The 24672-nt window shown below is 48.7% G+C and overlaps 1 protein-coding gene across 1 annotated transcript in view; it reads right to left on the bottom strand.

The window, feature by feature from the left end:
- The window catches only part of LOC146195758 (nose resistant to fluoxetine protein 6-like), a 31613-nt gene extending 19842 nt beyond the window's left edge, over positions 1 to 11771 (bottom strand). Inside the window, exons 1-2 of the mRNA XM_084596854.1 lie at positions 11480 to 11771; positions 2556 to 2776 (exon numbers count right to left, since the gene is read on the bottom strand). Of these exons, the coding sequence (XP_084452980.1) occupies positions 2556 to 2776; positions 11480 to 11771 (513 nt within the window). The remainder of the gene's footprint in view (positions 1 to 2555; positions 2777 to 11479) is intronic.
- Between the last annotated feature and the right edge of the window lie 12901 nt (positions 11772 to 24672).

Raw genomic sequence — 24672 nt, forward strand, 5'->3', positions numbered from 1 at the left:
CTACGTCAGGTAAAGTATTTATAAAATACTTATTCTGGTCCATACTTTTTCTGGTCCAGTTTTGGTCTCGACTTCGGCCGCTGAAAGACGGTTGTGATGTCACAGAAAGGGGCAGACCATATGACACGTTAGTTGTGGAAAAAAGAACTGGTATGTAATTGCGGCTTAATAACCTTTTGTGATTCTAACTGTTGGGCAGGCTTCGGTAAGATTTGGTGCTAATTGAAATCAACAAAGCAGCGACCATAGTCCAGGTCTGGTATACCTCATCCCACCTAAAATTGTCTATGACTTCACAGTGTCGCTCGGCAGTCAAAACGGAAACAACATGACAGGTTTCACTCATAAATAATTTACCGCTTTTTCGAGCAGTCTACGCGGTTTTCAAGTTTTCTAATCTGCCCATCACGTAATATAGAGAAGAAGCACTTGAAATTTGGTGTTTCTACTTTACTGGGAGCCCTATTGTACGCCTATAGACCGTTTTATTATAGGCGCTGCATTTTGTGTATGTGGCGCCATCTAGCTGCCGAGTTGTGAACAACCGCCATGCTGGTATGTGGGGTCCCATCCGCGGAACAGGCGACAAGTAGCGCAAATCGGCATTTTGGAGCTTTCGCATGCAATGTTTTGCTTTCTGAAAGTACCTAGCTGAAAGAAAAAAATTTTCAGTAGCAGCGAAGCTATTCGGTTAGAAATATGACAAAAAATTATGCTCCTGATCAGGTTGGCGGAAGGCTGCAAGCCTGATTACAATTAGTGTGTACCTTTGATGTGGCACAGAGAGGCGGCGGCGCACCACTGGCCGCGAGGCCAGCTTTCGATCTACTTTTTATTCTTAAAATATTTCTAGAGACGGCTTACCGTAACAATTTGAGGAAAAAATGAAAGCGAATGTAGCCGTTTCATGTCACGTTTAGGAGCAATGCTAATCGCGCTACATTTGTTGGGTCAGCCGATCATTCATACACTCTTTACTGCTTGAGCGGCTACTGCGGAAGTTCCCACACCTCCACTGGGGTTCTGTTCTTAAGTATCCATTATCCATTTCGGATCCATTTAATCTACCCTGGCTACTTTTGTTGGGAGACAATCAGGCAGGGTGTTCAAGCGTCCACTACCAGGCAATCGGATTTCAGCATTGCCTACATGACTCACCACCTGTTTGCCGGTATGTGCGGGGAGTGGCGATGACTTGTCAATGACGGAAGCTGCTATCCTGCAATTTCTCTGACTGGGCGTTAGTTGCGTTTGTCTGACGCTGCCGTCATGCTGACATCCAAATAAAAGATAAAATGGACAATTGATACCTATGAAATAGTGACCTTAAATTATGTCCCATAATGACCTCATCAAAAGTTGCTTTTGTCAACAATTATATAGTCCATTTCTCGTCGCAAGGTTTGCTTACTGCAAGTAATCGCTGCTATTCCTATATGATCATATTCCCCTTTATTATCGGCAGCAAAATCTAACGAGATGCGTGTTTAAAGAAAAATATTGTAGCGCTGTTTCAATAAATAAGTTAACAACCAATTTATTAGTACATCGTTGTCTTCAAGTGGGACAGGTTCTTTCATACTTGCATTAACCTCAGGTGACTGAATCGAAATAGTTCTTCTTTACCTGGCAGCATCTCGTAAATGTTTGCCGCAAGGAATATCATCCGCTTGTTGCCCAAAGACTGCCGTTGTTGCACGGGTATTCAGTTTTCCCGGTCCTTACTCGACAAACACAGTGTTCAGAACTCGCACGAAAGGCTGCCAAAGCTAAACATTTTCGATTGGGGCATGAAATTCAGAAGCTGCTCGTCTTAGCCCAATTGAGTGAGTTGCAAGTGGAACAGTGTAGAGCGACACACGTGCATACCACCGCTATTAATCTTTTATCTTCTGTTAATCATCTCCTTTTGGTTGTTATTATTTTTTTTTTGTTAATGCAAGCAACTGAGTAAAAAAAAAAAAGATTGTGCTAACCGCGACAGCTCTTAGCAGCTAAACTGCGGCCGGCGGAAATGAAACGATCAAGGAAATGAAGGAAAGAAAGGGGCGGAAGAAGAAAGAACAGGGAAAGAAAGCACATCGCTCACATTAGCTAATCGGCTTATATACTTTGCGGCTATTCAAGACACCCTGTGTGCAAAAGACTGCAACGTGTGCTCTTTCTCCGTAGAATGCCCTGCCACCCCCACTGCTATCCCCGCGTCCCCACATACCAGACAGGAGGAGCCGCGCAGCGCGTTCCGATTTCAGGCTTTTCCTCCTCGCCGCGAAAACGGTCTATAGTTGAAGCTTTCAAAAGCTGCACTTTGGGCAGAGTGTGACTAAACAGAAATTTCGAATTAAGCCAGCACAGAATAAAAATATCTAGTGAAGCAGCGCAACGGCACAAGGCCAGAGGAAGAAAGGGACAAAATCAGCGCTGTGTTTTGTCCCTTTCTTCCTCTGGCCTTGTGCCGTTGCGCTGCTTCACTAGATATGTCAGACCAACTCGCGTACCAGTTCTTAGAATAAAAATGCTCTTCTTATTTAGACACGCGTTGTCCATGCTCTCACCTTGATTACCGAGTACCGTGTAAGATGGGTGATAAGCCTGTCCATGGCTTGGGTCTGCTTGGGTTTGAGAAACACACTGCAGTACTGGCCTCGCGAGAAGGAAGCCGATTCGGCCCCTTCAGGGGTTTCGAGTCTTGTGGCTAGGCATTCGTCATAGGCGCCCAGGTCACCAGTGGTACCCTCCAAGATGCCTGACGGGAACTTGCCCGTAGCGTCCAAAACTGCGCAAGCGGCGAAATGTAGACAACATGGACGTATATTTGCTGCTTCTACTGTACGAAGAACATGCAACGAAAACAAAGGTCTGCGTAATTTCACCAAGTTATATTTGTGGTTCTAAACGTCGGTGCTAGACAGTGAAGCAAGGTGAGCGGTAATGGACCACGTGTGTCAATCACAAAGATAAAAACCACTGATTCACTGCTTTTCAATCGAAAATATCAAAACGCGGATTTAAAAAAAAAATTGGAAGTCCTGACTAGAATTTTCAGGTGAAAAACCTGGCTTAATAAATATAATTTAATGCTGAGAAATCCAATCAGAAATGCTTCAGAAGTTTGAAACGATAGGAAATGAGTGGAAAACTTCCTCAGTGTCGATCCCAGAACCAATAAAGAAATAATGAAAGAAAAAGGAAGAAGAATGTCTCGAAATTGGGCAGAGAAATATATTTCTCATTAGAAAACGTTCATACCTGGTAACTGGTAATACCTTGGTTGCATAACCTACACATTGTATGCAAAAATGCTTCTAAACATGCTTACTGTGGTGTAAGCCCTGTCCAGGGCGCGTATTCAGAGTTTGCGTCGTTATCGAAGTGTCGCTATCTCACGTGACCTCGAGTCATCTGATTGGTCGAAACGCCAAAACCGGGTGTTGCCACTACGGAACCGGAAGAGGTGACAACATCATGTTCTGGCGTTTCGACCAATCAGATGGCTCAAGGTCACGTAAGATAGCGACACTTCGATAACGACGCCAACTCGGAATACGCGCCCAGCTCTGACCATGCTTATTGTTCTCACACCCCATCAAAGTACCTGATTGTGTCATCACACACCTTAAATATGAGTGGAGAGGTTTGTTGCGGAACATTACTCCTCTGAGTTCTGGCCTTTTTCGCACAGCGCAATTAAGTTCTCGCTCACAAGGCGCGAGACGGTGCGGCGTATAAACTGGACATACTGAGTCGATAGCGGCGAACCAAGATCAGCCGCTCTAACTGATTTGCTTAGTCTGTTGATTTTCCCCACCTGATCTGTACCTGTCCTGGCACGGCGAACCTGTGCGCCCTCTACGCACCTCTTGCAAAAGAGGTGCGTAGAGGGCTACCAAGTTTTGCACTAGTGCAAAACTTGGTGGCCTGCATGATTTTTTTTAGGTGTCCGGAGCCCTCACCTTCACCTAACCCACCCACTTTCCCCATAGGCCTTAGGTCATCCTTGTGGATATTTATGAATGAATGAATGAATGAATGAATGAATGAATGAATGAATGAATGAATGAATGAATGAATGAATGAATGAATGAATGAATGAATGAATGAATGAATGAATGAATGAATGTCGGGTTTTAACGGTCACCGGATTGCTTAGTGCAGAAAGTAAGTGTGAGTGGCTTTTTATGGTTGGCGATCGTTTAATGTTTGAGGTTGAACACTAATGAACAATGAGTGATCTGAGGACCATTTTTAAGCGGCTTCACAGATACCTTGTGCATCGAGAACGCACTCTGAGAAGCACCGGCAGTGAAGAATTAACACCGGTGTCATATGCCAGCCCGTCGACGTCAAATACCCGGAACTGAGCTTTGCAAAAATATATTTTCGTTTTGATCTGTTAAACTCTGATTGACCTTCAATTGTGAGCTCTGCTCGTTTGTTTTCTCTTCGCGTCGGCGATCATATCATTGAGCGTATCGTCAGGTCTGCACGTCCGCATTTCATGGGCGACGCCACATGACGACGAGTACCCCTTGGGGAAACTTGTTGATTGATAAAGTGTCTAAAGCTGCTCAAAAGGAAGAAGGCTCGATATTGGCCATGGCGGCCGTTTTTTAATGGAGCTGTGAAAAGAAAACGCCCTTGTACCGAGCATTCGGTGCACGTTGAAGCTCGCTAGGTGGTCAAAATTAATCCGTAGCTGTCCGCTGCTGGCAAAACAAAACAAAACAAAAAATAATAATAAATAAAAACGACATCATATTCAGTTGCTGCTCGAATTTTTACGCAGCACGATAGCAGGCGTGCAGCCGAGTGACGAACCAACCATGTCCGCCAATGTGGCCGGGGAGTACACACCATCGCGTGGACAATTTCGCTTGAAAAAATCGATCTTCGCAAAATAAGCGAAGATTCGGCCTACCACGAGCGGTAGATGACGAATTTAAGCGCCTTATACCGCGCACGCTACTTACTGACCCTAGTGGGTATATGAAGGTGCCTTGTAGATACGTTCGCTTGTGACACTTCGCAAACGAAAAAATGCATGATTTGCCTAACTGCGAAGTGAACGTTAAGTATACAAAATGGGGCACATGATGTTGAGCCGCAGGTGCAAAACTAATCACACGTGAGAAACTACTACCTGACGGATGAAGTGCACTATAACCTCTAGCAGGCATAAGTGACCCTTGAAAAATACAATAAAACCAAACAGTTTACTTTCGCGCCTTTTACATAGGATATAACTTCTTCTGCGAGCTACTTATTACCCCTCGAAAAGTAGTGAACGACCGCAAGCGGCTTCGCACCAAAAAATAAAAAGAGTGCACGACGCTAGCACCATCATTTTATTTACTGGTTATGCTTGAGATAATTTTGTGTACAGCGATGTACAGAGCAGTATATGGGTGCCTTATCCGCCGAAAATGCCAACTTGCGCGTCGCTAATCCTCTACTACCTGCGGTGCCGGTCCCCCAACGTGGTGGAAACGCGTACGGTCCACACAAGGCGGCGCCATTTTTTGCATACAGAACAAAATGCGAATGTTCGACTAGGCTGTCGCCGCACCTATTTATTACAAGGCCTTTTGCAGTGATGACGTTCGGTATGTAAAATTAGCATGGGCATTCGCCCCTTGGGGTACTTTAATATTCAAGCGGAGAAAACTGCAATCGATTTTCAGTACCTTAAAAAAAAGAAAAAAAAATGGCAGCAAGTTGGAATTTGACAAGAGGAAGTCAGATTTCAGTGGGCTGCACAAGTTTTTTCGAGAGCTCCAATAAGCCATTTGCCGCAGCGTTTTCTGTTCTTTGTCTTCTTTACATTTCCCCCGCGTGAAGAAGTCGCCATCCTGGCGACTCAGGGAGAAGAGACGACCAGAGGGTTGTAATATGGCTTGAGGCGGCTAACGTGGACAACCTCGCGGCCGCGACGGCGGTGGTCGGAAGAAGGGGTGACTGGCTCGATGACATAGTTCACAGGGGATGTGCGTTCCAAGACGCGATAAGGTCCGTGGTATTTGGTGTCTAGTTTGTTGGTGGCAGGAACGCATAGCCAAACGTAGCTGTCGGCCAGGAACGTGGGAGCAGGGGTATCGGTATCATGCTGATCTTTGCGATAGCCTTGAGTGTTAGAGGTAAACGTGCGAGCTAGCTGACGGCATTCCTCGGCCTTCTGTGCAATATCTGACAAAGCACTGTACTCAGAGGTATCTGGATGGTATGGCAAAATTGTGTCCAGAGTACAAGATGGTTCACGACCATATAAGAGAAAGAAGGGCGAAAACCCAGTTGTTGCTTGGGTGGCAGTGTTGTACGCGAACGTTACGAATGGCAGTACCTGGCCCCAGTTGGAGCTTCCCGATTCAGATGTAACATACATTGCGAGCATGTCCCCAAGCGTACGGTTGAAGCGCTCCGTGAGGCCGTTTGTTTGTGGGTGGTACGCAGTTGTAGCCCGATGTATCGATTTAAAAGACGACAGGAGCTCTTGGACTACTTCGGAAAGAAAGACACGACCTCTATCACTCAGTAGCTCGCGAGGGGCGCCGTGTCGAAGAATGAAGTGGTGCAGAAGAAAATGGGCTACCTCTCGGGCTGTCGCCGCGGGAAGTGCAGCAGTGTCGGTGTAACGGGTCAGGTGGTCGACGGTGACGATGACCCATCGATTACCAGCGGCACTGCATGGTAGCGGACCATAAAGGTCGATTCCCACGCGATCAAACGGGCGAGCTGGACACGGTAAAGGCTGGAGAGCGCCAGCAGGGTGGCGAGAAATCTTGCGTTGTTGACAGGCGGTACAAGAGCGAATGTAGCGACGTACGAAATTGTACATTCCCCGCCAGTAGTACCTCTGACGAATTCGATCATAGGTTTTGAGGACGCCGGCATGAGCACTTTGCGGGTCAATGTGATGGTGGGCACCAACCTCGGAGCGGAGGTGGCGCGGAATGACAAGAAGCCACGTTCTGCCGTCTGAGTTGTAGTTCCTGGGGTAGAGAAGGCCGTCCCGAATGGCAAAATGGGAGGCCTGTCGGCGGAGTGCCCGAGGATGCGTAGCCGCGGAAGTAGTGCCGAGGATATCTATCAGGTTAGAAACCCAAGGATCTTGTCGTTGCTCGAAAGGCATATCCTCAATGGTGAGTGCTGACAAGAATGCTTGAGGAGGGGACGATGAGTTAGGCGAGCGCACCGGTGACCGAGAAAGAGCGTCGGCGTCAGAGTGCTTGCGGTCAGGGCGGTACACTACACGGATGTCGTATTCCTGAAGCCTGAGAGCCCAGCGCCCGAGACGGCCAGACGGATCCTTGAGAGATGCGAGCCAGCAGAGAGCGTGATGATCTGTAACTACCTCGAAAGAGTGGCCGTATAAGTAAGGGCGGAACTTCGTTACAGCCCACACGATTGCTAAGCACTCCTTTTCGGTAACGGAGTAGTTGGACTCGGCTTTGGTGAGAGCACGGCTTGCGTAGGCGACAACGTATTCGGAGAAGCCAGGCTTGCGCTGGGCGAGGACGGCGCCGAGGCCGACACCACTGACATCGGTGTGACGTTCTGTAGGTGCAGTAGGGTCGTAATGGCGAAGGATTGGTGGTGACGTCAGAACATTGCGCAGTGTCGCGAATGCATCATCGCAGGCTGGCGACCAAGAGGAGAGGTTAGGGGTGCCTTTCAAGAGCTGTGTAAGGGGGGCTATGATGGTTGCGAAATTCCGAACAAAACGACGAAAGTACGAGCAGAGGCCCACGAAGCTTCGCAGTTGTTTCAAAGTGGTCGGTTTCGGAAAGTCAGCGACGGCGCGCAGCTTCTCAGGATCAGGCAGAACTGCACCTTTACACACAACATGTCCGAGTATTGTGAGCTGGCGGGCACCAAAGCGGTACTTTTTGAGGTTCAGTTGAAGACCGGCGCGGGTTAGGCAGATGAAGACCTGGCGAAGTCGAGTCAGGTGGGTCGGGAAGTCGGTTAAAAAGACGACGATATCATCGAGGTAGCATAAACAGATGTTCCATTTCAGGCCGCGCAGTACAGTGTCCATGATTCTTTCAAATGTGGCTGGGGCGTTACAGAGTCCGAATGGCATAACATTAAATTCGTATAGTCCGTCTGGAGTAATAAAGGCGGTCTTAGGACGATCCGCCTCTGCCATGGGCACCTGCCAATACCCGGAGCGTAAATCGAGTGAGGAAAAGAATTCTGCGCCTTGCAAACAGTCTAGGGCATCGTCGATTCGTGGGAGGGGGTACACATCACGACGAGTGATTTTGTTGAGGCGGCGATAATCAACACAAAATCGTATGGAGCCATCCTTCTTTTTAACTAGGACCACAGGAGACGACCATGGGCTACAGGATTCTCTAATTACTCCGCGTTGCAGCATGTCATCGACTTGTTGGGCAATAACACGGCGCTCAGTCGGGGACACCCGATACGGCCGCTGATGGAGAGGTGGGTGAGAGCCAGTGTCGATGAGGTGGGAAACGTCGTCGTGCGGCCCAAGGAAGATTGCGGAATGTCGAAGGAGGCGCGGAATTGGTGTAGAAGGTCAAGAAGTTGCTCGCGGTGGCACGGTTCTAGAGCGCTGTCCACAGAACGGTCAAAAAGATCCCGCTGTAGCGGATCTGAAGCCACACGAGTTGGAGTCAAGGCGTCAACTTGGCAAACAGGGAATGACACATCATCAAAGGCGAACAGAAGGTCCACGGGCTCGATGCGGCCGAGGCACTCCCCTTCGATCAACATAGCGGGAGACGGAAGAGGATTGGGTACCAGAAGTGTGCTTGCGCCGTTTTTCATGTCAAGGACGGCAAACGGCAGCGGTAAGTGGCGGCGGCGGCAGACAACGTTAGAGGGCACAAAGAGGACTGTCGCGGCGGTGGTAAAAGAGGCAGTGAGGGGAACCAGAACAGCGCTAACGGGTGGGATGGTTGGGTCATGTGCTACGAGGAGGTTGGTCGCAAAACTAGGACACGGCTCGTGGAACAGGGCATCAGACGGTGCATCACTCGATTCAATGAGCTCTACTTGAGGACTGGCGCAGTCAATGATAGCATGATGCTGGGACAGGAAATCCCAGCCGAGAATGACGTCATGATAACATGTGGGGAAAACGACCAATTCGATGATGTACAAGGCTGCAGCAATGACGACGCGAGCAGTGCAGATAGCTGTCGGCTGTATACTGTGAGCGGATGCGGTACGAAGCGATAGTCCCTCGAGAGGCGTAGTCACCTTTCGGATGGAGCGGCAGAGTTTTTGGCTGATAACTGATACAGCGGCACCGGTGTCGACGAGCGCAAGAGTATGAACACCTTCAACGATGACAGGAATAACATTCGCGGGATTGAGACGAGGACTTTGAAATTCTGTCGAATACGCAGTTCGTGCCTCGCGAACTGCGGCGGTTAGTTTTCCGGCTGGGTAGCGGGTCGTCGGCGCATTGGCGAAATGGAGCGGCGACGTGGTGATGGCGAACGACGAGGGAGGAAGTCCGGAGGATCAGGAGTGCTGTTGAAGGACCCGATGGGACTGGGAACTGGGGGGGGCCAAATAAGGTGGCGCAGGCCGTGCAGCAAAGGCCATATTTATTCGGCGCCTGCAGTAGCGTGTAGTGCGCCCAGGGATGCCGCAGCGTTTTCTGTTCTTTGTCTTCTTTACATTTCTTTATTTTTGCTACTTGGTAGGCTAGAAGAAATGTGACGGGGCCGTGCAAGCGGTCGTCTGTAGCCAGCACGGGCTATCAGATTAGCGGTAGCCAGAGAAGGCGCACGGGCATGCAGTACGCGATGATAACACGCTATACGTGGTTTCGCGCGCGCACAACAGCTTTCACTTGTTATAAGAAATAGCTTTCTTTGGCTATAAGCCTTATAGTCTCATTCGTACCAGAAGTAAATGCACAGGTTAGTCGCGCCGCTAGGAGCTGTCATACAGTACCATGGACCAAATCAATTATCTCACTGTTGCAGTTTTAGAGTGGCCGGGCATGTTTTGCGCACGCTGCCCTTTTTCTTTAAGACGCGTGCAAGAAATTGGATTTCCGAATATTATTACTGGACTCGTAATTACAGTCTCCAGATTCAAAACGAATAAAAGGAAAATTGGCCTCAGTTCCACTCTGAAGTCAAAAAATGTCATTTAAAGTCCACTCATTAATACACTTTAGTCGACGAGGAGCGCAACTGGAAATCCAGTGGCACCCGAAAAACAAATTGCATTCTCACCGTCTACATGAAGTTACATTTGCTTATGTGCACTGCGGTAGAGAGGAAAGGCAGGGTCTTTGGATACGTGCAAGACGACGCTCCACCCCCCTCTCCCTCCCCTCCTGATCCCCCTTACAAGTCTGACTGCTGTCCACTCTCTCACTTCGCACATTTGGTGCTCTTTGGTGCACATTTGGAAAGCCGAACCGCGAAAACCAATCCAGTGCAAAATACAGCTGCTCATTGGGTTGTCCACGTAGAATTGAAACTGTCAACCGACGCCCTATTGTTGTTTTTTCAAGTAACTTTGCACTAAATGATTTGACGACTGAGGAGTGGGCTATAAAACGCGACAGGATGCACGAACAAGCAATCCTGCACATTCATAGAAAGGCGTGAAAGAGTAAATCGTAGAGTGCCGTCTCCTTGAGTCAATTTCCTACAGAAAGCACAAGAGACCTAAAAGATGCTGCGTTCACTGCATTGGCGACGATCTGCTTCGTTGAGTTTCCATCGAGGGTGTACAGCGGTTGTGAGCGGGGCTTGAATAATTTCATAGTTGGTTTTAGCGATTTTAGTTAGACGTTCTTTTGAGGTGAATAGCTTAAAATAGAACTAAAGCGGACAGCACTATTTGTGACAATGAAACAGTTCAAGGGCGGGGGGGGGGGGGGGGGGGGCGGATACGTATGCAAAGGCTCTACCCATCCCTCTCTCTGAAAATTTTCCCCAACTCGTCTGGGGGTAGTATACACTTGCTGAGACATGCGCCACTTGCACACCTTCTCCTTAGGCCACCCCCTAAAAACAATTATGGCTGTGTGCATGGAAGGCGCAAGGGGGATCACAGCTAAGGGGAAACGAGTGAATAACAATGAAAAAGAATAAAGCTATGCACAGGGCGCAGTATGCTGGTATTTTATTTGATTATTTAATTTAATTATTTAATACTGTCAATGCTGAGAGAGACTGTACGAATACGAATGGCACACAACGTAAGTAACATATATTCGAGAGGACACAAGGCGGCCGAATCGAGGCGGCAGAATGACAAAATAGGGTCGATATGGCGAGAAACGCTATTCAACAGTCAATGGATGCTCTCCGTAGATCTGGTGACATGAATGTTAAACAAGAAAAAAAAGTCTGTCAAGGGGCAAGGAAAAATTGTTTCTATGCAAAAGCGCGATGGTTTATACTGTACCTCGCCTTAGCATTAGGTATATTGCATGTTCCTGAGATCTTTGAGCTAGGCTCGACCTAGGTTTCATACTCACATCTCCAAGCGGTAACGTCCATCTTAAGTATCCTTCGAGAGAAGTCCATGAGGGCTCCGGTGCACGTCACTGACACGTTTGCGTGCGCCAAGGACCGCTGCAGCACGGGCACCACGCTGGCCACCAGGCCTCGCAGGAGAGACGAGGCTGCCGTACCTCCGGTCTGGCCGGACTTGCCATCGCCTCCTTCTCGGTCGTCCGAAGTTGACAGTCCTTGTGAGGCATCCGTGAGGTGCCCGAGCATCCCGCACATGATCGCGACACCACAGGCTGCCACACTCTTGGCGCGCATAGCTCGGGGGTCGTGAGTCGCGCTTGTGCGAGCCAGCTGGACAATGGGACTGGAACGGGGGCAATGGATGAAGAATATTTTGGTGTATACGAATGGAGGGGGGGGGGGGGGACAGATTGACACAGAAAGAGAACACAAGATGGGTCCTCATCCTCTGTCATCTTTACGCGTGTGTTTCGCTTCACCCCAAGGTAATCTGTCCATGTATACTGCCTAGCCGAGAGTGTGCGTGAATCCAAATGGATTTCGACGGATGAACTTCGCAGGTGAAGCACAGGTGGGAGAATAAAAGCGGTGAAAAGACATTTACAGTTATCGGTTCGTGAGAGGAAAGAAAACCTGACTAGACCACCATTTGGGAGCCCAGCGGATGAAAACGTAACGCCATGTTATCGTTTCTGCCTGGTTAATATCAACACTATTGTTTTTTTTTTGAACTTATAACGACGCGTCTCTTGTACGAGCTTGCATATCGAATGAGTCAGGCCTGCTCAGGAGTCTGACGAAGCGCGGTTTGAGTACGCCCCTGTTAAGATTGATCAGAATTTGCTACGTGCTCCGTCATTACAGCGTGCGACGCACATTGCTCCATTCAGTGCGGAATTCACTTTGGTGTGTTACGGTCTTAAACAAAGGCAAATGGTTTCAGCCAGACCTGCCGCTTTTGTTGTTGACGACAACGCATCATAGAGCGGGCACAAAACTCTGGTCTGAGAATATGGTTGTCTGGTCAAAATTTATACGTTGAATCCCGCCACAACGAATACCGCCACAACGAAATTTCCGCGACAACGAATAATTTTTTATTCCCCGCGAGTATCCTATAAGAATTAATGGCCTAAATTTCTCTGCACAACGAACCATTTTTGCAGAGCGTTTCCGCTTCAACGAAATTTTCGCGTTCAAAATCGAAACCGAAACTAGTTTTATTGGCGAGAAGTCCAAGTCAAATCCAAAGCCACATTAAGCATGAAATCACGTGATTGCAGTTCCGCCATTTTGGCTTTGTGTCGTGGTCGCGTTGTTCACTCGCTGCCTTTCTCTTCGACAACGACGAGTTTTCATCCGCAGGACACGATGGCAACGCAAGTGAAAAAACGCAAAACTCTTTCCCTTGAGCAAAAAGCTCAAATAATCGCCCAAGCAGAAAGCGGAAGGAAGAAAGCGGCAATTGCTGAAGACTTCGGAATTCCTGCAAGTTCGCTGTCAACGATTCTAGGCAATAAGGACAGCGTGAGAATGGCACTTGCTTCAGGCACATCCTCGAAGCACAAAAAGGTGACGCGGCCCCTCCATGAAGAGTTGGACAAAGCAGTGCATGCGTGGTTTGTGGAAGCACGAGCCAGCAACGTCCCCCTGTCCGGAAGCATCGTCCAGCAGAAAGCCTTGAACTATGCATGCCTACTTGGCATTGATGATTTTAAAGCCAGCATTGGCTGGCTAAACCGTTTCAAGGCCCGCCATAACATCGTTGGAAAAGTGTTGTGCGGCGAGTCAATGTCAGCAGACGTGGACGGAGCAGCTGCTTGGAAGGCGAGTAACATGGCCGGAATTTTAAGCAACTTCGCGCCTGCAGACATTTACAACGCCGACGAGACCGGGCTATTCTACGAGATGTTGCCGGCTAGGACGCTCGACTTCAAGGGGCAGCGCTGTCACGGCGGCAAACACAGCAAAAAACGCATCACAGTGCTGCTTTGCACAAACATGGATGGCTCGGACAAGCGTCCGCCGTTAGTCATAGGCAAAAGTGCCAAGCCGCGCTGTTTTAAGGGAACTCGTAGCCTACCTGTGCAGTACAAGGCGAACAACAAGTCATGGATGACCCGCGCTATTTTCACCGAGTGGATGATGGCATTCGACCGCGACATGAAGCGGCAGGGCCGTAAAGTTTGCTTGCTTTTGGACAATTGTTCAGCGCATCACTCCGACGAAGTCAAGCTCACTAACACGGAGCTGAGGTTTTTCCCTCCCAATTGCACGTCTGTCTTACAGCCTCTCGATCAGGGCGTGATTCTTAGCCTGAAGCGCGCTTACCGCGGGAGGTTAATTCAGCGGCTGCTTTTTAACACTGAAACCGGCCGAGACACGAAGGTGGACTTGTACGTGGCACTGCAGATTATGCCTGCTGCCTGGAGCACACTGGGGCGCTCAGTAATTGTGAACTGTTTCAGGCACGCCGGATTTGCCGAAGGTCGACCCGTACACTCTGCTGGCCTAACACCAGGCGTTACAGACGACGACGAAGAGGCGTCACCGGCTCCGGGGATCGCGGCCGCCTGGAAAACGCTGGGAGAAATAGGAACCGTGCCGCATAATCTCGAGCTCGACGAATACATCGGCGCTGACGCTTGTGTTGTTGTTCACGAAGATGTGAGTGATGAGCAGATCATAAAAGCTGCCCGGAATGATAAGGACTCTTCCGATGAAGAAGACGACGACGTACAGGAAGCGCCGGCTGCGGCAACCGCCGTACAGGTGATGGACGCTTTTGATGTCATCAGGAATTTCGTTGCTGTCCGAGACGACGATGTTGCAATGGGTTTGCTGACCGAGTGCGAAAATCGCGTGACGGCGTTGCTCGCCGTGAAGCGTAAGCAAACCAAGCTTACAGATTTTTGGCATTAAACGCCTTTGCTGCTGCTTGGGCAATTCTTTCTGCGTTTCACGTCAAATTTTTGCGATAACGAAGTTCCGCGAGAACGAATTTTTTTTCGTGCACCGTGAATTTCGTTATAGCGGGATTCAACTAATGAATATTTGAGTCTGAACACGTAGCCAAACGTCTTCCTAGAAAGCCTATTCGCAGAAAGAAAAAAGGCTGTCTTGCTCCCTTTCGCTTATGCAGCGAGCGTATGAAAAATCAAAGTAAGCATGTTTCAGTCGCATACACCGATAAACAAAATGAACACTTGTCGGTCATCCGTATCTGTCTCAGCGTTAATTTCATGGTGCTTTCCCCACTTTAACTTACTTTAATGATGCTATTTTTAGGCACTGGTGACAAATCAGTCCACTTGTTCCGCGTTAATAGTTTACAAAACAGCGCACATGACAAGCCTGATGAAATAGAGAAAGCGCGTGCACGCCCACACACCTGCGTCATGCGTTCATTTGGTCTTAAATATGTTAAGTGCCTGTTCTGAAACAATTAACACGTAATTAGGCCGCATATATGTACTCTTGCATGCCACATACATGCATTCTTAGTGTCTGCACAGGTTCTGTTTGTAAGAGGCCTGGTGAAGTCGGGCCAAACCTGAAATGTTAACAAAGGTTGGTTTGGTTTGTGGGGTTTAACGTCCCAAAGCGACTGAGGCTATCAGAGACGCCGCAGTGGAGGACTCCGAAAATTTCGACCACCTGGGGTTCTTTAACGTGCACTGACATCGCACAGCACAAAGGGACAAGATGGTTGTAAAAATTTCGGAAACCACGTGCTTTTGATGCCTTCTAGCAAGAGATCGAAATACTCACATTCGCTGTGTACGAGGAGCCCAGTTTCCTATGCAGTTCAAGTCGGATCTCACTGCTTCTGTGTGCGAATTGTACGGCTCCGTCGAGATGGTAAAATCGCATACAGTGACCTCTCACGTAAGTGCCGGAGTGCCGCGCAGCGGGTTTTGGAAAATGACGCCTTTCCAAGCGCGTAGCTGAGGCACCACCGGCCAGCTCGGGCAACGCAGCTACTCAAACAGAGCTCGCATATGACCGATGGACGCGAACGAACGCTCGCAGTGCATGCAGCAGCACGTCGTACACGTTGGAGGACAGGTGCAAGGTCACCTCTCGCTAGACTGAGCCTAAATCTGTGCAAAAAAACAAAACAAAAAAAAAAACTCATAAAAAGAACAAAAATATCGATGCGTGAGTAAAGAGACTATGGAGCCAAAAGCATTGGCTTGGGTGTGTTTGCTGCATAAAAGCAAGCCTTCTCCCCCATCCTGTTCACATTTGCTGAGTTTGAAGCATCTAGAGCCCAACAAAACGCAACGCATCGGTTTTAAACTTTTGAATGTATATACCTTGACCGTTTGGATGGTGACGCTTGATTGCTGTGTAACACCAGCCAACAAGACTATTGTAGTAGGTACGAAAGTATACTGATACGTTCACAACCACCGAGCATGATCTTGCTTGTGCCATCGTTATTGTTGGGAAAAATTTTTGATGACATCACACTCACGGGGCCTCACGCGGGCAACCCAACAAAGTCCGTTATAGCGGTTACAACGAGCGGGTCTACTGGGCGGTTCTTTCAAGTTCGCCAGCCAAGATAGCGAGTGATGGAGTCTATGAATGACCAGTGACTGACCCCGACCCCTTTGGTGCTTTCACTTGACAAGAATCCGTCGGAGCAGATTGCAACCTGCCGGGATCCGAACCAAGTACTCAGGTTTAGCAGCTTATCACCTTAATCATAAACTTACAGACGACCTGGTAAATCACCAGCACTATGCCATGGTGGCGGTTATTTTAAATCGGTATAACCAGGTTTGAGCCGTGGTAAACATCCACAATTTAAAGCGCATAAGGGCACAAGTAGGTTTAACCCCGCAGACTGCGGCATCAAGCATGTCATTGCAATGGAGCTGATTGTAGAAATTAATCGTCTGTTCTTGGAATGCACGCCGTCGGCGTTGTAGGTGGCGCAATAGTAGGGTAAAGTAGTAGGCGTTGCCGTCTACCATGCCTGCTGTGGCAGGTACTAGCAAAGCGAAGCCCTACCTGCAATGGCTAGCAGGTGGCCGAGGGAAGATGGAAGTTCCCACCCCGCATTTAGGAAAGCGATACAGGGAGTTTGACTGATTGAAAATATTTGTTATTTAAAAAGTCTTGTTAGAACATGTAGGTGGGCCGCCTAGTACGATAGTCCACTGGTTAACCTACCGCGGTGGTCCTTCCTGCCGGCCAGTGCTGATGGTCAGGGTCATTGCTTAGCAGAAAAGCCGCGGCGCTTGGAATAGCGTCAGCTATGGAAATGAAGGAAATATAGAAAGGGTGTCACCTATATTCAATGGGTGGCTTGACCAGGGGGAGACGACTATGAGTTTTTGGAGCAGCGGATAGGGCAGGAAACTATGCTTTTTAGAGCAGCTGTGCCCCAGAAATAGTGCGTTCTGGAGCAGATATGGAGGAGAAAATATGCTTTCTGGAGTAGCAACATCATCATTTTGGAGCTACTTGAGGTCTTGTGGCCAAATAATTATTAAACTTGTAAAGGCTTCGTTACCCTTTTCGCAGTTCATCGCAGCAGAAGTGGCGCATGATAACAAACGGCATCGCCGCGTTTTGAGGATTCTTCACTGCACGGACCACAGCTCGTGACCCGTGCACAGTTTCAGTGTACTCGAATACACGTAGGTGTAAGCTAATACGCGTAACGGCATCCTTATATAAAAAAATAAGTTATTTAAATGAACAATTCAGCTAGTTCACAGGAAAGGCGCAGTATCTGTCACACATCTCTATGGATTGATTGATTTATAGGAAGGGAAAGGCACGGAACATCACTATGGTTTACAGGAAGGGAAAGGCGCAGTATCTGTCACACTTGCTCTGTGGACACCTGAACCGCGCCGTAAGGTAAGGAATGAAGGTGGGAGTGAAAGTGGAAAGAGAAAAAAAAGGAGCCGTAGTGGAGGGCTACGGAGTAATTTCGACCACCTGGGGATCTTTAACGTGCGCACATCACTATAGACATCTTAACGGAGCCGTAAGAGAAAGAGAAAGGAGAAAGGTGCAAGGAAGGTGCAAAAAGTAAAAAAAAAAAAAAGAAAGCTGTGCCGTAGGTTAGTGCTCCAGAATAATTTGGACCACCTGGGCATCTTTGCCCCGCCGGGGTGGTGCAGTGGTAAGACGCCCGACTTCTGTGCCGGAGTTCCCGGGTTCGAACCCGACCGCGGCGGCTGCGTTTCGATGGAGGCGAAACGAAGTGGCGTCCGTGTGCTGTGCGATGTCAGCGCACGTTAAAGATCCCCAGGTGGTCGAAATTACTCCGTAGCCCTCCACTACGGCTCCTCTTTCTCTCTTTCCACTTTCATTCCCACCTTCCTCCCTTCCCTTACGGCGCGGTTCGGGTGTCCACAGAGCAAGTGTGACAGTTACTGCGCCTTTCCCTTCCTGTGAACCAATTTACCAATTTACCTGGGCATCTATAATGGCCCCGCCGCTGCGACTCGGTAGTTGACTCCCGGCTACAGCGTGCGAGTACATGAGTTCACAATCAATCACTTGCGGATCAGTTTCGATAGAGGAAAAACGGCGAGGCGTCCGTGTGCTCTGCGATGTCAGTGCAGTTATAGGTATCCAGGTGGTCTGCATTACTCATCAAACTGGCTGAAGAGACTGCTGGGACGCAATATCTACCAGCCTGCATCTAAGGCGGCGGCACCTGCTCCCTGACCTACGTGCTGGGAAGTGGGTAGATCACCTTATCCGTTGAGAATTAAAGTTTATTCAATCTATCCGCAGCCCTTCTGTACGGTACCTCTTTATTTCCACTTTAGCTCCCACTTTCGTCTCTTCCCACATGGTGCAGGTGTCCAGGGAGAGTGTGGCCGATACAGCGCCTTCCCTTTCCCATAAACTAGCTATCTTTAACATGAACTTATATCACACAGCACACGGGCGCCCTTGCTTTTCGACTCGATCGAAACGCAGCTGGTTGCCGTCGCTCCTTCTTTCCATCCTTTAGTGAGCAATTTAATGTTCTTCTACAATTAGTTTTTCGCTTTCAATCACAAGATAAAATGCCGCAAAGAATTAACACAAAAGCCCTACGCCTCGTATAGAAATGGCTTCATTAGCAAAATTAAACTGGTAAGCGTTTGAAAGCACATATTATACAATTTAAATTATCCAAATTTTCTTTGGGTAGCAAACTATGTCCTTTGAGATCACATCTTGGGCACTATTTATAACCAACCGGCTATCTGAATTTTCTTATGTTGTATGGTGTGTTCGGTTTGTTTCCTTTAACGCGCAAAGCTTCGGCTACTGTTTCTGCATGGTTCATGGCCATCCGTTCTTGCTTGCTGGGGAAGTACAAATGTGTTTTACACCCAGACTGTGAAATTCGCGCGCTGAGGGGGCATCGCCGCAGCAGCTGAAACGCATCATCTCCTAGTGTGCACTGCACGATGCATGGCGATACTTACATAGAGATGCGTTTGAAGGTTCAGCTCCAGTCAGCTGCACCGCGTATATATCTCCGACGATCCCTTGTGCAGTGTCATATAGTGCCGTGTTCTCGATCTTCCCGTAGATTCTGGGCACATAATCGACCATCACCCGCTTGCCATCGCCTTGCATTTACCTGGTCGGCCCGGAGAGCGCAGCGACTTATGGCGTTTAGATGTTTCGGTTCTGCTAGATCTACAGAGTTTACGCGAAGTTTACGCAGACCAGACTTGGGTCTCCAGATTGAGTCACCCTGAAAGAGGAGTGGAGGGGCGCGTGCATGCGTTTGGGTGGTGGTGAAAAATCTATTTAGAGAAGGCCAAAATAAAAGTGTGTTGCCGCCGTTCCGTTGGTAGCCTTTCGGCTGCTGGCCGTGGCCTCCAGGTCACGCCTGGCGACGACTTCCGCTGCCCAGGTCGTAAGCTGCAATTGAATATGCGGCTCCGAGCTGGCCAAAGCAGCCTCCCACAGCTGCGGGCTGTTTAATTGCCAGGAGCCGGGGGGAAAGTACGCCGGACATGAGTATAGAATGTGAGCATAGTCTGAGCAGACTATGCTCTCCAACACTCCACAACCGCGGTGCCAACAGCCTCTTTCAGGCGTCCTATTACAGACGCCGAGGTGTTGCGTCTAGCAAGAGATGCAAAATTCTCGGAAAAGGCGTCGAAGTCAGTTGCGTCCGTTTTCAAGGAAGACGGAGAGAGAGAGAGTTATGAGAGGTGCGACAACAAGCGCGTGTTTGCAACTTTTTCTCTTATTTATTCTCCTTTGGGCGACAATCGGCCGCTAGGAGGCCAGGCGGAGCGGACGCGCCTCGAATGATCTCCTGCTTTGAGCACGCCAGGCCGCGAAAGAATTCACTGTGGACCCAGCGAAAACCGGCGGAATCGACGCAGCAAGTTGAATGCTTCACGTAAATACCTAACTCCGGTACGTGGAACCATACAATCATTATTTATCGGCAACTCAGCTTCCGAAGCAGAAACCGGCCTTGCTAGTCCTACTTCGGACGCGCGTGTGACCGTGTCGCCGCTCGGCCTGGCGACGAACGCGACAAATGCGTCGAGTCGAAGAGCCGTCGATCGACGAACGCGGCAACATGATTCCAGCCGAAGCGCCATCGATCACAACGAGAAACTCTTTCGACTTGCTCAGAGACATGGAAACGGACGCGGGCGAGGAACACAACGCCTCAGTAACTCAGTCAGAAATACCCAAGGAAGGCAGACTTGAAAAAGACCGAAAAAAACTGGGAACAGTACCTAGAGCTCCAGCGAGCAACCCGAGAAGGCGTGTGGATAGACGCACCCAGCAGAAAAAGCCCACGGAAAGACGAAACGAGCAACAACAAGGCAGTTGGCGAGGACATTACGCCAACGAACGCGGGAAAAGAGAAACAAGCCTACAAACCCAAAGCACTCCCAGGAAACGACTTCAAAATTGCCATTCGCCCTGTCGACGGCGATTTGCGAGAGGTATCGGAATTAGCGTTTGCCAGGGCACCTACGCGCGCGTGCGGCATGGAAAATGAGATTGGAGAACTCATAGTGCAAGTGAACAGCGCATCGAACTCCGTCATTGCAAGCACCCCAAGCGTGGAGCAGGCCAACCGAATCTGGCTAGTTGGAAAAATCATGATTGCCGGGAGAACTTACGAGCTCAAAACATACGGGACGACACCTGGAAATATCGAAAGAGGCGTCTTCTACGGCGTGTACCCCGACACAAATCCGGAACATTTCATGAATAACATCAGGATTGTGAAAGCTGGCATCCAACTCGCATTCGCAAGGATGCTAGGAAATTCAAGAACAGTACTCTTGGCGACCCGCGGAGACAAGTGCAATTCCAAGTTCACCTCTACAGGAAAACTAAAATCATCTGCAGAAGGTGCAACATGCAGACACACCGCACGGATGTATGCCCGCATCTCGACAAAAAGGCGTGCGAATACTGCGGCAAAATGGAAGACCCGACCATCCACACGTGTGACAAGGTCTGTGCCTTCTGTGGAGGAGGACATCCGACAGGCGATCCAGTATGCAGGAACAGATATCAGAGACCGCCAGAGAAACTTAAGACAAAAGAGAGAGAAAAAAAAAGGTCGTCTTCGACGAGGAGAAACAACCGTCCATAAAAGAAGAGAAAGAATTCCTCCAGCTAGAAGCCATGAAGAATACCAACGACAGATCCAGGCCCGAAAAGAGACATGAAATTCAAGAGCACGAAGCCGCCAAGCCTCGGCACAAGTCCAAGACCAGGGGCAGATCAGCATCCAGGGACCCTGGACCCCGAGGAGAAACCAAGGACATGAGCGGCAACAATGCCTGGGTAAGTGTACCATCCCTGTCTCCCACTGACGCCTCTAGTTTGACCGAGAAATACAGAAAATCTCTCGATGAGGCAATAGTTAAGATCAGACAGGAAACAGACGCACAAATTAAAGCAATAGCGAAAGACAAGGACGAGTGGAGAGGCAGATTCGAAGATCTAATGAGGAAAATTGAGCAAGAAAAACAGCTCAAGCACACAGATGGAGGTAGAAAACGGAAAAGCCGAGCGCACGGAATATTTCGAAATGGTAGACGAGAAACACGAAATATTAGTTAAAATGCAGGAGGAAAAATTGAACAACGCAGCCACAGTACACGACGCGAGACACGCAGCAATTGATGCTAAGCTGAATGATATAATCGCGGTTCTGGAGAAGCTCGTGCAACGTTTGAAGAAGATAGAAGAAGGTCGAATGTTACAACCTAACGCAGCAACCAAAAAAGAAAGGTCGCAAGAAAGCATACCAAACAATAAGAACAAAGTCAGACCAACGAGAACTGAAGACCAACATGGCTCACGCCACTAACAGCACAGCCACCAGGAAAGACACGTGCCGCATCTGGCAGTGGAACTGTAGAGGTTTCAGGAACAAGAAAGAGTTCAGCTTGCATATATTGGGCAGCCGCCAAACTTCTACTTCTACTTCTGATACTTCTACAGGGAACCTTAATTACTCCAACGATACCAGGATACGACTCGCATGTCGAGGAAATCCAGACACGAGTGGCCACACTCACGAGCAAAACAGTCACAGTGATCAAACACGACAAGTTAACGTAAGACACAGAGCACATATTATTAGAAGTCCTTCCCAGAAAAAGAAAGAATAAAAGCCTATTTTACTAAATATATACAGCCCTCCAAGGGACAGGGAAACGGACTTCGGGTAAATCATTGAACAGACTCGGAAGATTGCTGGAAAGAACAGGCTAGTTATAGCGGGGGACTTCAACGCGCCACATCAGACATGAAGATACCGACAAAATACCGCGAAAGGAAATCTCCTGCTAAAAGCAACGGAAAGGGCCAACCTGAAGTTGCTAACCGACTGCGGCACCTTGACGCGACAGGGCAACAGCGTAAACAGAGATACGTGCCCAGACCTCGCATACGTAACAGAAGAAATGAAGCAGAGTGGACCAACACGAACCTCAACTTCGCGAGTGACCACTTCATATGCGAGACACTGGTGAACGCAGGAAGGCTGCGCAGTGCACTAAGGAAATGTAAAGTAACGGACTGGCACGAGTTAGGAAAGACCTGGAAGAACAAAGTGCAGGAAACCTAACCCAATGGACAGATCAGATTCGAGCCAAACATAAAAAACACACTAAAATGATATAATCACAGGACCACGTACAGGAAGTAGATCGACACCTAGTCAACCTATGGGACGCGAGAAGAGGGCTGACCAAGCGATGGAAAAACCAGAAACATAACAGGAAACTTAAAATTCGGATCGCAAAGCTCAACGACAAAATTTAGAGCTACGCGCAGACAGTGGCCAGCAACAACTGGAACCAAATCTGCAATGATCTCAACGGAAATCTAGGCAATGCTAAGAGCTGAAAACTAATTAGACACCTAATTGACCTAAGTCAAAGCAGGAACGAAAATGGCAAGGCAATAGAGAGGATGCTTCACCTGAACCAATCGACAGACTGTGAAATCGCGGATCAGATCTGGAATAGGTACATCGGAGAGCCAGACGGAACAGTCAACATCGATCAGAAATACGCAGGAATACCTAACCCAAAGCTGGACGAGGACATTTCAGTAGCAGGCGTATACGCAGCAGCTAGATCCTTCGTCAAAAACACTGCACCCGGCAATGACCAAGTCAGCAATGCAGTCATTGGAAACCCTAGCGAGCAGAAAATGGAGGAAATAACGAAGTTCTTCAATGAAATCTGGTCTAGCGGAAATCTATTGAAAGAATGGAAACATGCGGAAATGCATGTCACCAATATTGTGCATTTCAACACATCCTTTGACGGCACGTGCCGGTACTGTGGTGAGGTGGCTGACACTTTCCACGTTGTCTGGCGTGCCAGTCAAACCCATCCATTCTCCCCAACCACAATCCAACTAGAGAGGACTGGGAGGTGGCCCTGCTCGGCTGTCAAGACATTAAGGCTCAAAAAGCCTTGGTTCAACGGACGCGGGCGGCGTTGCTTGCCAATGGGGCCCCGGAATAGGGGCTCCACCTAGTGTTGTGAGGGAAGGAGACCAATGAGGCTCTAACCCAATCACCTCTCTGTAACCATTTATTGGTTAGTAAATGTTTTAACCACCACCATCGCCACGCTTCTATGTTTGGGTGCGTGGGCGTTCTCTGTGCCCTTTTCGAGAGTAGCCACACCGCGCGGAGCACTTGAGCATATCCCGAAGTGCTCAATCACGCTCATTCCTTTGGAGAACAGCAACGTGGCTACACAGGTGCAGACACCGCTTCGATCCATGCAACCCCTCATGACCAAGCTAGATGTGTTAATGTGATGTTTTCTTGAAGAACAACGTTTTGTTCTTAGTGAGGACGCCTTTCTTAGGTGGTGGTAAACACGCCACATACATATAATACAGGAGAGTGGCCCTTGAATGGGCCGCAAAACTGACACACCCAAGTGGGGAATCTCGCAAAATCGTAGTGACTTACGCGTCCTAGGCGGATGGCGTGTGCTTTCACTCTTTGTACGTCTTGAGGCTTTTGTGACATTGCCTTAGTTTGAGTGCGTTTCTTTGGCCGTGTGTACTGCTGGGAGCATAAAATCCCGGCAAGGCGCTGGCTCATCATCTGTGAGGTTTATTGTGCCAGGTTTTCCCTTTTTTGTTGGCTTAGAAATTTCTGGTTTGTTTATTTGAATAACCAGACACGACTGCATACGCCTGTATTTGAAACCTGTGGTTTACCGTATCAAGAAGCAATCCCGTTGTCGCTTTTATATTGGTACATATAATAATAATAATAATTGGTTCACAGGAAAGGCACATTATCTGTCACACTTGTTCTGTGGACACCTAAACCACGCCGTAAAGGAAGGCGGGAGTGACAGCGTAAAAAGCGAAAGGTGTGCCGTAGCGGAGGGCTCCGGAGGGATTTAAGACACCTGGGGATCTTTAACGTGCACTAACTTTGCATAGCATACGGACGCTGGCCAAGCGAAGAGGCGTCCGTGTGCTGCGCGATGTCAGTGCATTTCAAGATTACACTCGCGCATCAATGAATGCTTCTCCCAGATAACGCTCCCTTTTCACTATGCCTGATGGCAAACTTCTAGAATAAAAAAGAACTTTGGCTCAAATACATCGCCAAGATTTTTCGACAATTCCTCGTCAAAAACAGCGACAGTGGCCATTGTATCAGTTGTGTGTTTAGATTGCAAGA

This window comes from Amblyomma maculatum, chromosome 3 (genome assembly GCF_055883805.1).
Source record: "Amblyomma maculatum isolate TAMU_Amacu chromosome 3, ASM5588380v1, whole genome shotgun sequence".
Classification (NCBI taxonomy): domain Eukaryota; kingdom Metazoa; phylum Arthropoda; class Arachnida; order Ixodida; family Ixodidae; genus Amblyomma; species Amblyomma maculatum.